This window comes from Micromys minutus, assembly GCF_963924665.1.
Source record: "Micromys minutus genome assembly, chromosome: X".
Taxonomy (NCBI): domain Eukaryota; kingdom Metazoa; phylum Chordata; class Mammalia; order Rodentia; family Muridae; genus Micromys; species Micromys minutus.
In genome coordinates, this window is record NC_137970.1 from 20,195,108 (window position 1) to 20,210,363 (window position 15,256).

Here is a 15,256-nt window from a genome sequence, read left to right on the forward strand (position 1 = left end):
ATGCCTTTTATACATTTTTGTGAAGTAGGATTAACACACCATGAGTAGGTTACTTCTCATTTTCGGTCAATGTTGACCTTTCACAAAATTGGCGACCCCCTGGAGGAGTGATATAGTTGTCTGGCTACAGTTGTCACACCCATTTGGAGGGTATGGCAGGAAGTTCCTAGCATCATGGAGTCCACAATTGGAGACCCTTTGAGAAATGATATAGTTATCTGGTCATTTGGGGATATGGCAGGAAATGGGGTCCTCAGGCATGCCAGCATCTGGATCCTCTTCTTCCTTTCTCACAGTAATTTCAGGCTTGACTCACCGTACCCTCCTTGTCCCTTAGGGCCCCACACAACCATGCATGATAAACAGATTTCTGAAGTTAATGCCATCTCTGATTTCAAAATGTTACAGATCATTATTAATAAAACAGCATGCTGTTGCTATAATAATAGACATGATGACCACGAAAATTGAGTTAAATACCTTGAAGTCATTCTATAGGCCAATGTGTGTTTCTTGTATGTAACTAAAGAACAGATCCTCATTTCATTTCCATCCTAATATCTGTATCTATTTATTGGGGGAATTGATATATTAAAGGCAAATTATTGTTAATTCTTTGTTTCTTGTTGCCATTGTAGGTTTTGATCATTCTGTTTATTTTGTTGATAGTTGTAGTGTCTGAGACCAGCTCAGTCAACCAACAGGTTTCCCAGGGCAGGGGCAAGAATTGAAAGAATAAAGACACAGTCAAAATTGTAACATGACTTTGGCCAATCCTGTGGCTGATGCAAAGGTTTTTTTATTCAGTCTTCTTTTAAACCACTTTAATTACATGCAGAAAGATAACATCAGTTCTGAGTCAGGGAACAAGCAAGTCAATAATCAAAAATCTTGTAAACATCTTTCTGGAGACCAGTTGTGAGGCTGCCACACCTAAATCCACTGAGCCTTCCCTGAGCTACAAATGTAAATGTTCTGCCCAGAGCTTCAATTCTAAGTGTTCTGCCCTGAGTGTCAAATGTAAATTTTCTTAATCCAGGCCAGTTTCCTGAGTATAGGGCCTCAGATTTTTGCCTTGACTATCTTCTGATTGTCCATGGTGATGTAAAAATTTCTGCTGCCAACTGTCCAAACTGTCCAGTGGCACCAAAATGCTCTCCACATTGTAGTATGTATGTATTTTTATCTGTATGTAACTCTCCCTCCCCATCTCTCTGTTGGTTTTGTGGGGTTTTGTTGTTGTTTGTTTTCTTTTCTCTCTCTCTCTCTCTCTCTCTCTCTCTCTCTCTCTCTCTCTCTCTCTCTCTCTCTCTCTCTCTCTCTGTATTTGTGTGTTTGTGTATATTCTTTTATGTTAGATGTACTGGTGTGCTAGTGTGAACATTTTCTGCATTATCATGGTGTAGTTACCCTCCTTGGTACAGAGGTGTCCTGCCATTACCTTCTTTTGATCTGGATTTGTAAATAACTATTATTTAAATTTCATTTTTCATGGAATATCTTATTTTCTCCATCCATGGTGCTCCATTATTTAGGTTTATGTTAACTGTAGTCTTTGGGTACATTGTTTTTATTATGTTAAGGTATGTTGATTGAATCTCTACTTCTTTAGTAAACTTCCCATATTTCAAACCATCTATACCTCTCTGTATAAAACAAACATGAACATAGTAGACAATATTTTTGATGCACTATTTTTGATTTACAAAAATTTTGGTAAAATATTTGCATATATATATATAATTTTGTCTAAAGTTTTTGTTGGAGTTCATGTGGGATAATAGTGGCACAGAAAAAAGAACTAAAATATATTTCCTCAGTATTCATGTTATGAAAAATTTGGAGATTATTAGCATTACCTTTCTCTTTAAGTTCTCATAGAAATCTGCCCTTAATGTGATGATTATTTTTCCTGATTTCATTGTGAGAGTATTAATGATTGCTTCCTATCCATAGAGATTATGGGTCAGTTTAAGTTACCAATCTGATATGATTTAAACATGGTATGTGGCACAAATGAATATATTCATCCTATGTATTGTTGTCTAGTACGTAAGTGCACATATCTAATTTCTAGTTTAAGATTATAATTTTAATTCATTTTCCTCCTACCAAATCCCTTTGACAGTCCTCAATACTCTCAGACAAATTGCTAGTCTCTTTATACTAACTATTATTGTATAACTACACACACACTCACAGAGCCACATAGACACAGACACACAGAAACACAGACACACTGACACTCAAACACATAAACACACAAATTCACTCATGAGAATACACACCCACACCCCTACACACACACACACACACACACACACACACACACACACACTGCTTGTCAGTACTTGTAATGACTATCACTTATGTAAATGATTGCAAGGCTGACCATTGATGTCTAGTGTTCCCCTTCCTGAATAACACCATCTCTCCTTATTTAACTTTTGTGTGATGTCTACCAAATGTTTGGTAATGTTGAGGCTTCATGAATTTCAGTTTAACATGCTCTCCTTAGTATCATTCTTCTGCATCTCATATTTGGGCAGTAATGGTGGTGAGATTTTATTGGTATGACTTCTGATATAACTCAGAGACACAATCTCACAAACAACTTCATGATATTCTTGCTATTACAATCTTTCCAATCCACCCTCATCAGGAATTCCTGAGACTTAGATGTAAGAGTGTTTGGAGATATGTCCTTTGAGACTGGGCATAGCAACTCTTAATTTTGTGTGGTTGTAGTTTTCTAGAGATGTCTCTGATGCAGCTTAATTTTTCAGTTTGACTCATTTGCACCTCTACTGACAAGTGATCATGGTACTTTTTGATACTAGAATAGTTACAACAAGATAACTATAACCAGAAAACTCACATCGCTGAAAGATGGTGAACTGCCTGGAAGATATACTGATGTAATATTCACAAAGTTTGTCATAGTAACACACAACACATATATTGGATGCAGTGTGTTGCAGTAAATATTAAACAATATTAATCTTTATTATCTATAAACAATTTATGTCTTTACCATCCCTGAGGTCTCTTTCCTCAGGCCCAGTTTTAGATCAGAGCCCCACACACCTCAGGAGCCCGCTCCAAGCTGCCAACATGGCCCAACTTATCTGCGAAAATCCCTTGCCTGTGCAGTTTTCTACCACCTGTTCTCCGCCACTGTTCCGGGGGTATTTCTGTATCCCCAAATCCCACACAAACACAACTCTCCAGCCCAATAGCTTTTCATACAGATTTATATATACAACTCTCAATCAACAAATTCTCTACACAACAAGATTGTACCAAATAGACAAAGATACAAACTGCCCTTCTATATGAGATATTAGACCTGTAAAATCCTTAATGTTCATAGCTTTTTAACACCAATAAATCCCACCTGGGTCCAGCTGGTCCTTGGGAAGCTCCATGTTGCCATGAACTCTAATCTATGTCCTCTGATGTCTTACGACCTCTCAGTCCTTTCTATTTCCCTTGCCTTGCCCGGTCACTGGCTTTCTTTATTTTACTAATTAAAATGGGAAGGTTCAGTTGGAATCATGTGACTAGCCAGCTCTTCTTGGGAAAGTGGAATTAACATTAAAATACAAACAGCATCAGGACAATCTACAGCAGTGCTCAGTTCAAGAGGTAAAACCTATAAATGACTACCTAAGTAGACAGACACATTATTATTATTTTTTCTTGTTTCAAGTTTATTTGTAAAAACAGCATAGGACACTGGTCATCTGCAAATAGTGTGTAGGTGGGTGTGTCACTGCAGTCTGTCTGTCTTCACTTTGGCAGGGGCCTTTTCTACGGAGCCTTCACAGGGGCCTGGGCACCTTTGGGAGCCTGAGCTGGAGCCGAAGCCTGGGCCTTAGCTGGAGCTTTGGCCTCTGCCTTGGTTTGAACCTTGGGCTTTGGTTGGCAGAGCCTACGACCCTTGGCCATGTAGCTTCGAATCCTCTTCCCAAGCTTGGGGTGAGCGATGAAAGCCAGACGGCTGAGTTTGCGGCTGGGGCCCTTTGGCATCTCGGGCTTCACAAGGGCCTTGATGGCCTCTGCACGTTGGCCTGCATCTTCTTCAGGCCTTTCTTGTTGTGCTTCTTGGCAAAACACATGTTCCTCAGGAACTTGGGATCAACCCCCTTAAGAGATTTATATCTTTGTGACCGGGGTTTCTTGATGCCATTCCTGTGTCATTTGTGGGACTGGTTGTGGGTGGTGTGGTTCTTGGACTTGGCCATGTCTGCACGGTAACCCGCGGCTCCCGCAGTGGACAGACACATTATATTAGATAGTATTTCTGTAGGGAAAACGTAGTTTTAATATTCAGAAAAATGAACATTGAAATAAGATTACCCTCAGTGAAAATCTTATTTATTCATAGCTTTCTTTCTCACTCATATCATATAAACTTCTTCTTGCAGTAGAGGATAATTATCAAATGCCCCATCACAGAACAATGTACAGATGGTGAGTCAGATGTATTCAGTCCTAAATATCATGCATTCATCATGCTCCTTCCTGTGATACAAAAGACTCTGACAGCGTACACACAATATCACACAAGACAATAGCAGTACTCAAGGAATAGTGTCATCACCTATTTTAAATCTCTTGAGATTTTGTTTTCCATAGTTAGGGTTTTCATGTTTTGTCCTACTATAATTATGTTTTAAGATTTATCATGGTTTGGACATGTACACATGTAATAGAGTTTGTTGAAAATATCAAAGGAGAAATCCATAATCAGATTATACTATATAAAGAATATTTCTAAATTAAAAATGAAAAAAAAACTTTCCTAAACTTTCTCACATATGAGAAGGACATGGGCCTCTCTGGCCCTTTAAGACTATATGCCTTCAGCCTAAGTCATAGCTCATAATGAGTCATTCACTTCTGGTTGTCATGGAAATAAAAAGCTTTTTAAAGCCACTCATTTCCCCTGGGTAGTCACTACCATTTGTACTTCAAAGAAGAAATAAAGGCAAGTATCTAATTTTTATGTAGTTATTCATAATAACTTTTAATTTCAGAGGCAAAAAAAGGCAAAAGAAGCCAATGACATAAGATTTAGCAGTTTGTTTATAACATTTCCATGTATGATTTACATGAAATATCAAGAGGAAGGAAGCCCTGATTTTGTAAGAGCTTTCACTAACCAGTATACCTATACAGTTTCCTAAAGTTGAATATGTAAATTACAATCTCACTTTCTTATCTATAAAAGGAAAATAATTATTTTGTGTACCTGATTAGAGGTTTAAGTATTTCAGATGTTTTAATTTCTACAAAGTACATAAGTGAGGCTCCAACTAATCAAAGCAGAAGAAAGAATTGTAAAAGTTTGTGTAAGCCAGGGTTTGGTTGGTGAGACACTGATCTGAGCTGAAATATCTGCCTCTATGAACTTCTTTTCTTGAAGGTGATTCACCTGTTGCGTGACTTCATTTCTTTTCAACATTTCCTGTTACTGGAAGATATTTAAGGTCGCAGCATCTTTCAAATGGATCACCTCAACATTGATACACAAAGGTAAAAACTTTAATTATGTTACATGGGGCCTTTCCACTTGGGTCATTATGAAACACATCCATCTTATTTATGGAATTCAGAAACATACCAGACCAGATAATCTAGGCTATCTTATATGTGTGGAGCAGAAATATTTTCCTCCTGTGTCTGGTGGGAAATCAACATTTCATCAGTAAACTACCTCAAATCTACCTTGCTAAGTAACAAGATTTGAATAGGGTATTGCTGAAGCCACTATCAATTGGAATCCTATCACTCTGCTATAACTTTTCTAGTGGTACATTTAATATCTTCAAATTGGAAAGCACATTTTACAGATTACTTCAAGCAGTGGGTACCTGTCAGGGAAAAGCTTCTTGGCTATGTAATACATAGTTTTAGTAACATCAAACTTCTGCATGGACAGTGGTAATGAAATTTACCACATTTTTGGTGGCTACAAATATTTTGTCACTTCATATTTTTCTGAAGAACACCAAGGCATCTTTCAGTGCTTAATATTCCATGAGGAATAATACTAAGTACATCCAAATGTTTGAATTTAGGGCCAATCTTAATGAATTTGTGTATTCGTTGCATGTGGTGCCTTTATTTTGTGCTAAACAATACACATAAGATAGTCCTAATAATTTATATAAAACAATAAATAGACTTCAATATCTGAAAGTAGACATTTGAGTATACTATGAATAAATTTTGTAAATATCTGAAGTATTTATGATATACATGTGAGTTTCTGTTTTATAACTGAGAAATGAATCCAGTGCCTCTCAGACAATTAAGCAGTCAGTTTAATATGAGAAATAGCCTAGCCCACATATCTACATATTTTAAAAGGCAGTATCATTGTGGCTTTAATTATAAAATATAAATTGTGTTTTTAAAATTTTTCACTTTTTGAAAAATATACAACAAAGGTTTTCTACACTGCTAATTTAATCTAAATAGTGCTCAGTTTTTGTAAGTATCTTTTATTTTCCTATTTATTTGTAAGTGTGTGTCTTTGTCATGCATGTGTCAAAGCATTTACACATGTATAAAATTACACATGATTCATATACGTAATTTTGCCATACATTGCTATTCAATATAGATCATGCTTGCTTCAGTCTGCTTGTTTTTAAGCGGGATTCAGTTATCAAAACTCATATCTCTAATATAATTTAGAAATGATATTTGAGTATTTTTATTCTTCTTGCTCTGATTTACTTATTATTTATGTGCATTGCATATATAGCTGATAAAATATCACCTTGCATATATTACAAATTCTTTTTTCTGTATTAATTCCAAGGATAAAAATTTTTAGTTAATATAAACTTACATTTAAGTAAATGTAAATGCAAAAGAATACCACTTGTAGATGTTAATTTTTTTCATGGTCCTGAATTTTCAGACTTCTTATGTTTTTACATGTAGTATGTTGAACACTAATAAATGGACCACTTAAATACAACTATGTGAAAAGAGCTACATAGTATGAGATAACAGTCTTCCAAATACAGTGATTATTTTGATTTTTCAAATTCTTTTGTGTCCCTACCTTGACATTATACTTTTTCAATGTCATCTTCAGATTTTCCAGTGGGAATGAATACATCTACAAGCTGAGTGGTCTTCTTAGCAGTGTAGCAGTTTTTGTGTTTGAAATACTCATTGCAAGCAGCTTATGCTGGCGCCTGTGGGATTTTGACAGCGACGTTGTAAAGTTTGTGTCCTTTGGACTGTGGGAAGTCTATTACTATCAACAGTTAAACGTCTCTGGAAGATTAACCAATACGCTGGTGTACACCCCTATTGATTCAACTTGGACTATTTCAACTGAGTTTTTGTTTGCACAGAACCTGATAGTATGGGCCATTTTGATGAAGCCCATGGTTCTGGTTTTCACTACAATGGCCATCAAGATCAGCTGCATGAAGAACCCATCTGTGGATATGCAGATATATTGCTATAAGTTATCAGCCTTAATTTTGTGTATTAGCAGTATGTTCACATTTATTTCTGTAACCTGGAATCACATGGTAGATCTTCATGGCGAAACCACTCTTGACTTTCCATCTGATTTTCCTGTTAAGAAGGAAGCCTTAAGTAACAAACATTTAACTGCTGTGTTTCCAGTAGGTCTCATGATATCCACCATATCACTCTTTGGTATTATCATGTTTCTTTCTGAGATAAGCTATTTGAAATTACAGAATCCTGCAAAGGCCAAGTGTGATTCCAGAGAGGCCCTTCTGGAGGCATGAAGTGAGGCCTTCTGTATTTACAACATCTGTTAAAATGGTCCTTGGTAGGTTTACTATTCCTACAGGAAACTCATGTGGCCTCAACTCGTTCTAAATAAAATTGTTCCATATCAAGCATCACAAGATTCTTAGTGTATGTTTAAGCTTACTTCCTCCTTTATATATTTTAATTTGTTCATTTCCTTAATTTTCATATCCTAAATTCTAAAGGATATGATAATGGTTTCTAATTTTGCGAACAAATATTTTCTGTAGTAGGCAAATTTTCCATCTGAAATGCATGGAAATAAACAAAAATAAACAAAAATTGCCAAGTGACATAATTACATAAGGAAGTTGATCCCTAAACATAGAAAAGTAACCAACCCCATGTGTGGAGAATCTCAGATAGGAACAACACTAAAGAGCTTATTGAAAATTTTTTTAAACGACTTTATTTTACAAAACAAAGATAAATGTACAGATTTTAAACATTTTTTGCTTAAAATTATACTTTTTTGTCAGTACTGTTTTTTCAGACATTAAAATAATTTTTCACATAAACCATGTGAATATATTTTTTTTAGTCAGTACTTGATTTTTTTCAAGGGCCCGACAGTACGCATTGAAAACCCAATAGTTACAATAAGCGTAAAGTACATGCAAAACAAAACGAAACATGGAAACAGTCAAAGTCTTCTTGTTTGTAAATATATGTATATATTTTTTTGTTTTCTTTATTTCTTGGACTTCATCCAGTCTGTGAGTTGCTTCTGGGGGAGTGCAAGCCTCTGGGGTTAGCATCCCACTATCAGAGTCGTTGGGTGTGAGCAGAAGTTCCAACGTTCTGTTTCTGTTTGCTGGATCAGGCACGGCAGGGCAGGGCAAGGCAGGGGGTGCACTTTCCTTGTGTACTCTACAGAGATCTTTCTGCTCCCCTGCAGCCCAGGTCTCCCACCCACCAGTTGCTCAGCCTCTACGGGCCTCCCTTCCGGGTGGCAGATGGGCCAGGCTCTGCTCTGCGTCCTGAAGTCGCCTCCAGGCAGAAACAGAAGTTCTAATTTTCTGTTCCCAATCGCAGTTGCTCAGCCTCTGAGCCGCTGATCAGGGTGTCAGGTAGGCCAGGCTCCTCTCTGCGTCCGGAAGTCGCCTCCGGGTGGAAACAGAAGTTCTAATTTTCTGTTCCCAATCGCTGGATCGGGCAAGGCGGGGCAGGGCAAGTTACGGTGTGCACTTTCCGTGTGCACTCCGAAGAGATCTCTCTGCTCCCCTGCAGTATTGGTCTCCCACTCACCAGTTGCTCAGCCTCTATGAGCCGCCATTCCGCCTGGCAGGTAGGCCAGGCTCCGCTCTGCGTCCGGAAGTTGCCTCCGGGTGGAAACAGAAGTTCTAATTTTCTGTTCCCAATCGCAGTTGCTCAGCATTTATGAGCCGCCGATCCGGGTGGCAGGTAGGCCAGGCTCCGCTCTCTGAAAATTTTATAAAATTCTACTAATGAACCTTTCTTTTTTTGGTTAAATTTATTTTTTTAACTTTATTTCAAAAACAAAAATAAAAGAAAAAAATTTAAACATTTTTGTATAAATGTATACAAATACATTTTTTTTCAGTGCTTGGCTTTTTCTTTCTTTCTTATTTTATAAATCATTTTATTTTATTTTTTATTTATTTTCCTTTTTTAATTTTTAAGCATTTTTTAAGGTTTGATACTCTGCATTAAGATCTTACTAGTTACAATGAGCAAAAAGTACATGCAAAACAGGATATAACCCGGAATTAGTCAACATTTTCTTAGTGTGTAAGGATTGAGCCTAATGTTTTTTTTTTTTTCCTTGAACTTCACACAGTCTGTGAGTTGTTTCTGGAGCAGTCCAAGCCTCTGGGGTTAGCATCCCACAATCAGTGACTGCATATTATGTATGTTCTTTTGTGACTGGGTTATCTCAATCAGGATGATATTCTCCAGATGCAACCATTTTCTTCAGAATTTGGTTAAGTCATTGTTTCTGATAGATGAGTAGTACTCCATTGTGTAAATATACCACAATTTTTGTATCCATTATCTACTGAAGGACATCTGGGTTCTTTCCAGCTTCTGGCTATTATAAATAGAGCTGCAATGAACAATGTGGTACATGTATCTTTGTTGTATATTGGAGTGTCTCTGGGGTATATGCCCAGAAGTGGAATAACTGGATCATCAGGTAGTACTATGTCCAATTTTCTGAGGAATCGCCAGACTGACTTCCAGAGTGGTTGTATCAGTTTACAACCCCACCAAGAGTGGAGAAGTGTTCCTCTTTCTCCACAACCTTGCCAGCATCTGCTGTCATCTGAGTCTTGTCATACAGGTCCTTCACTTCCTTAGTTAGAGTCACACCAAGGTATTTCATAGTTTTTGTAATGATTGTGAAGGGTACCTTTTCCCTAATTTCTTTCTCCACATGTTTGTCCTTTGAGTATAGGAAGGCTACTGATTTGTATGAGTTAATTTTGTATCCGGCCACTTTGCTGAACTTGTTTATCAGCTGTAGGAGTTCTCTGGTGGAATTTTTTGGGGTCACTCAAGTACACTATCATGTCTCATCGGCAAAGAGTGATGTTTTTATCTTTTCCTTTCCGATTTGTATCCCCTTGATCTCCTTTTGCTGTCTAATTGCTCCAGCCAGGACTTCCAGTACTATGTTGAATAGGTAGGGAGAGAGTGGGCAGCCTTGTCGAGTCCCTGATTTTAGTGGGATTGCTTCAAGTTTCTCGCAATTAAGTTTGATGTTGGCTATTGGTTTGCTGTATATTGCTTTTATTATGTTTAAATATGGGCCTTGGATTACTGTTCTTTCCAGGACTTTTAACATGAAGGGGTGTTGGATTTTGTCGAATGCTTTCTCAGCGTCTAGTGAGATGACCATGTGATTTTGGTCTTTAAGTTTGTTTATATGGTGGATTACATTGATGGATTTCCTTATGTTAAACCATCCCTGCATCCCAGGGATGAAGCCTACTTGGTCATGATGAATGATGGTTTTGATGTGTTTTTGGATTCGGTTTGCAAGGATTTTGTTGAGCATTTTTGCATCAATGTTCATAAGTGAGATTGGTCTGAAGTTCTCTTTCCTTGTAGGGTCTTTGTGTGGCTTAGGTACGAGGGTTATTGTAGCCTCAAAAAATGAGTTGGGTAATATTCCATCTGATTCTATCTTTGTAATAGTTTGGCAAATATTGGTGTTATATCCCCAATAAATGTCTGATAAAATTCTGCACTGAACCCGTCTGGACCTGGGCTTTTTTTAGTTGGGAGGCTTTTGATGACTTCTTCTATTTCTTTAGGTGTTATAGGGTTATTTAGATGGTTTACTTGGTCCTGGTTAAACTTTGGGACCTTGTATCTGTCTACAAATTCGTTCATTTCCTCCAGATTTTCCAATTTTGTGGAGTATAAGTTTTTGTAGTAGGATCTGATGATTTCTTGAATTTCCTCAGTTTCAGTTGTTATGTCACCACTTTCCTTTCTGATTTTGTTAATTTGGATACTCTCTCTTTGCCCTTTAGTTATTCTGGCTAGGGGTTTATCAATCTTGTTGATTTTCTCAAAGAACCAACTCTTTGTTTTGTTGATTCTTTCAATGTTTTTTTTTTTTTTGTTTCTATTTGGTCTATTTCTGCCCTAATTTTGATTATTTCTTGCCGTCTACTCTTTTTGGGTATGTCTGCTTCCTTTTGTTCTAGGGCTTTTAGCTGTGCTGTCAGGTTGCTGATGTGAGCTCTCTCCAGTTTCTTTTTGGAAGCAGTTAGGGCTATGAGTTTTCCTCTCAATACTGCTTTCATTGCATCCCATAGGTTTGGGTATGTTGTGTTATCGTTTTCGTTGAATTCTAGAAAGTCCTTAATTTCTTTCTTTATTTCTTCTTTGACCCTGCTATCCTTTAACAGAGCATTGTTTAGTTTCCATGTGTATGTGGGCATTTTGTTGTCTTTGTTGTTGTTAAAGACCAGCCTTAGACCATGGTGATCTGAGAGGATGCATGGGAGTATTTCAATCTTCTTTTATCGATGAAGGCTCGTTCTGTGTCCAATTATGTGGTCAATTTTCGAGAAGGTGCCATGGGGTGGTGAGAAGAAGGTGTATTCTTTTACTTTAGGATAATATGTTCTGTATATATCTATTAATTCTAGTTGGTTCAAAGTCTCTGCTAGTTTTGCAGTGTCCTTGTTCAGTTTCTGTTTCCCTGATCTGTCCATTGGTGAGAGTGGGGTATTAAAGTCTCCCACTATTATTGTGTGGGGTGAAATGTATTTTTTGAGCTTTAGTAGAGTTTTTTTTATGAATGTGGGTGATTTTTTATTTGGAGCATATATGTTAAGGATTGAGAGTTCCTCCTGACAGATTTCCCCGGCAATGAGTAAAAAGTGTCCTTCTTTATCTTTTTTGATAACTTTTGGTTGGAAATTTACTTTATTCGATATTAGAATAGCCACTCCAGCTTGCTTCTTGGAGCTTTTTGCTTGGAAGTTTTTTTCCCACCCTTTTACTCTGAGGTAGTGTCTGTGTCTGTCTCTGAGATGAGTTTCCTGTATGCAGCAAAGGGCTGGATTTTGTTTATGTATCCAGTCTGATAGTCTATGTCTCTTTATTGGGGAGTTGAGACCATTTATGTTAATAGATATCAAGGAATAATTGTTACTGTTTCCTGCCATTTTTGCTTTTTTGGGTTGAGTTGTGTCTGTGTTTTTTTCTTCTTTTAGTTTTCTTGTTTAGGAGTTTTCTTGTTTTTACTAGGCTGTATTTTCCCTCCTTGTATTGGGTTTTCCACCTATAATTCGTTGTAGTGCTGGGTTTGTGGTCAGATATTGTGTGAATTTTGATTTGTCTTGAAATATCTTTGTCTCTCCATCGATGGTGATTGATAGTTTTGCTGGGTATAGCAGCTTGGGCTGGCACTTGTGCTCTCTTAAGGAGTGCATGATGTCTGTCCAGGCTCTTCTAGCTTTCATAGTCTCTGTTGAGAAATCGGGTGTGAGTCTGATTGGTCTGCCTTTATATGTTACCTGACCTTTTTCCCTTACTGCTTTTAGTATTCTTTCTTTACTTTGGGCACTTGATGTTTTTACTATTATGTGTCAGGAGGTATTTCTTTTCTGGTCCAACCTATTTGGAGTTCTGAAGGCTTCTTTTATGCTCGTGGTCATCTCATTCTTGAGGGTAGGGAAGTTTTCTTCTATGATTTTGTTGAAGATATTTACTGTGCCTCTTAGTTGATACTCTTCTCCCTCTTCTATTCCTATTATCCTTAGGTTCGGTCTTCTCATTGTGTCTTGTATTTCCTGGACATTTTGTGTTAGGAGCTTTTTGTTTTTTGCATCTTCTCTGGCTGTTTTGTCTATGTTTGCAATGTTGTCTTCTGCCCCCGAGATTCTCTACTCGATCTCTTGTAATCTGTTGGAAATGCTTGCTTCTGTGACTCCTGATTTTTTTTTTTTGGTGTTCTGACTCTAGGGTTATCTCTTTTAGCGCTTTCTTTATTGTGTCAATTTCTGTTTTAATTTCCCTCTTCCATTCCTTTATTTCTTTGGTTCTGTTTTCGTCTCGTTCTTTGAGTTCTTTGAGTGTTTTTCTTGTTTCTTCTTTAAAAGCTTCTGAATCTTTTTTCTTTTCCTCCCTTTCTTGTTTAAGTAACTCTATCAGCATCTTGAGGCATGATTTCAGGTCTGTGTCTTCTTTCTCTGGAGTGTTTGGAATTCCGATGTTTGCTACTATCGGAGAGCTGGGTTCTGGTGTTGCTAGATTGTCTTGGTTTCCTTGGGATATACTCTTTTTCTTTCCTCTTGCCATTTTGTTGTCAGTGATATGTTCTTGCCTTTCCCTTGTATCTTGTCTGTGTCCCTGGTACACTTTCCGTGTGCACTCCGCAGAGATCTCTCTACTCCCCGGCAGCCCAGGTTCCGGGTGGCAGCTGGGCCAGGCTCCGCTCTGCGTACTGAAGTCGCCTCCGGGTGGGAACAGATGTTCCTAAGATCTGTTCCTGGTCACAGATGCTCAGCCTCTCCGAGCCACCTTTCCGGCTGGCAGGTGGGCCAGGCTCCGCTCTGCGTCCTGAAGTCGTCTCCGGGTAGGAACAGAAGTTCCTAAGATCTTTTCCAGGTCACTGGATCGGGGAGGACAGGGCAGGTCAGGGCAGGGGGTGCCCTTTCCGTGTGCACTCTGCAGAGATCCCTCTGCTCCCCAGCAGCCTAGGTCTTCCACTCACCAGTTGCTCAGCCTGTAAGAGCCGCCTTTCAGGCTGGCGGTTGGGCCAGGCTCTGCTCTGTGTCCTGAAGTCATCTCCGGGTGGGAACTGAAGTTTCTAAGATCTGTTCCAGGTCACAGTTGCTCAGCCCGTACGAGCCGCCTTTCCGGCTGGCAGTTGGGCCAGGCTCCGCTCTAGTACTTGATTTTTTTAAGGTTTGGCAGTATACCTTAAAATCTTACTAGTTACAATGAGCATAAAGTACATGTAAAACAAGCTGTAACCTGGAAATAGTCAAAGTTTTCATGGTGTGTAAAGATTAAGCATAATGATTTTTCTTTTTTCTTTTTTTTGGCCTTTGCTCATTTGAACTTCATATAGTCTGTAAATTGTTTCTGGAGAGTTCAGAGTTTTCTGGGGTTAGTATCCAATTATCAGTGACTGCATATTATGTCTGTTCTATTGTGACTGGGTTATCTAACTGAGGATGATATTGTCTAGATGCATTAATTATCCTTTTCTTTTTTATAATTGAAGAACTCTATTTAAAAAAAACAAAGATAAATTTACAAATTTTATGCATTTTTGCATAAAAGTATCTGAATAATTTTTTATCTTTGCTTGGCATTTTTTTAAAGGTTTGAGAGTGTGCATTAAGAACTTACTAATTAAAATGAGCATAAAGTACATGTAAAACATGATGTAACCTGTAATTAGTCAAAGTTTTCTTGGTGTGTAAGGAGTAGAAGAATGGTTTTTCCTTTTTTTTTTTTTCTTGAACTTCAGAGTCTGTGAGTTGCTTCTGGGGTGTTCAGACCTTTCTGGGGATAGTATCCAATTATCAGTGACTGCATATTTTCTTTTGTGACTGAGTTATCTCACTCAGGATGATATTCCCTAGATGAATCCATTTTCTTAAGAAATTCATAAGGTCATTGTTTCTGATAGCTGAGTAGTACTCCATTGTGTAAATGCACCACAATTTTTGTATCCATTCATCTACTGAAGGACATCTGAGTTCTTTCCAGTTTCTGGCTATTATAAACAGAGCTGCTGTGAACATTGTGGTGCATGTGTCCTTATTGTATGTAGGAGCGTCTTTGGGGTAACTGCCCAGAAGTGGAATAACTGGGTCTTCACATAGTACTACGTCCAATTTTCTGAGGAATCGCCAGACTGATTTCCATAGTGGTTGTACCAGTTTACAACCCCACTAACAGTGGAGAAGTGTTCTTTCTCCACATCCTCACCAGCATCTGCTGA

General features: G+C 37.9%; 1 protein-coding gene and 1 pseudogene across 2 annotated transcripts; one reads left to right on the top strand and one right to left on the bottom strand.

Moving 5' to 3' along the window:
- Positions 1–3,791: 3,791 nt before the first annotated feature.
- LOC308415929 (large ribosomal subunit protein eL29-like) lies at positions 3,792–4,247 on the bottom strand (annotated as a pseudogene). Its single transcript has one exon. The product of its transcript is annotated as a large ribosomal subunit protein eL29-like (transcript).
- A 1,265-nt stretch (positions 4,248–5,512) lies between these two features.
- Positions 5,513–7,790, top strand: LOC308414824 (uncharacterized protein; the record flags this gene model as incomplete). The annotated part of the gene is made up of 2 exons (XM_080910044.1): positions 5,513–5,541; positions 7,118–7,790. 2 exons carry the CDS (start codon positions 5,513–5,515, stop codon positions 7,788–7,790), a joined length of 702 nt encoding a protein of 233 aa, XP_080766170.1.
- Between the last annotated feature and the right edge of the window lie 7,466 nt (positions 7,791–15,256).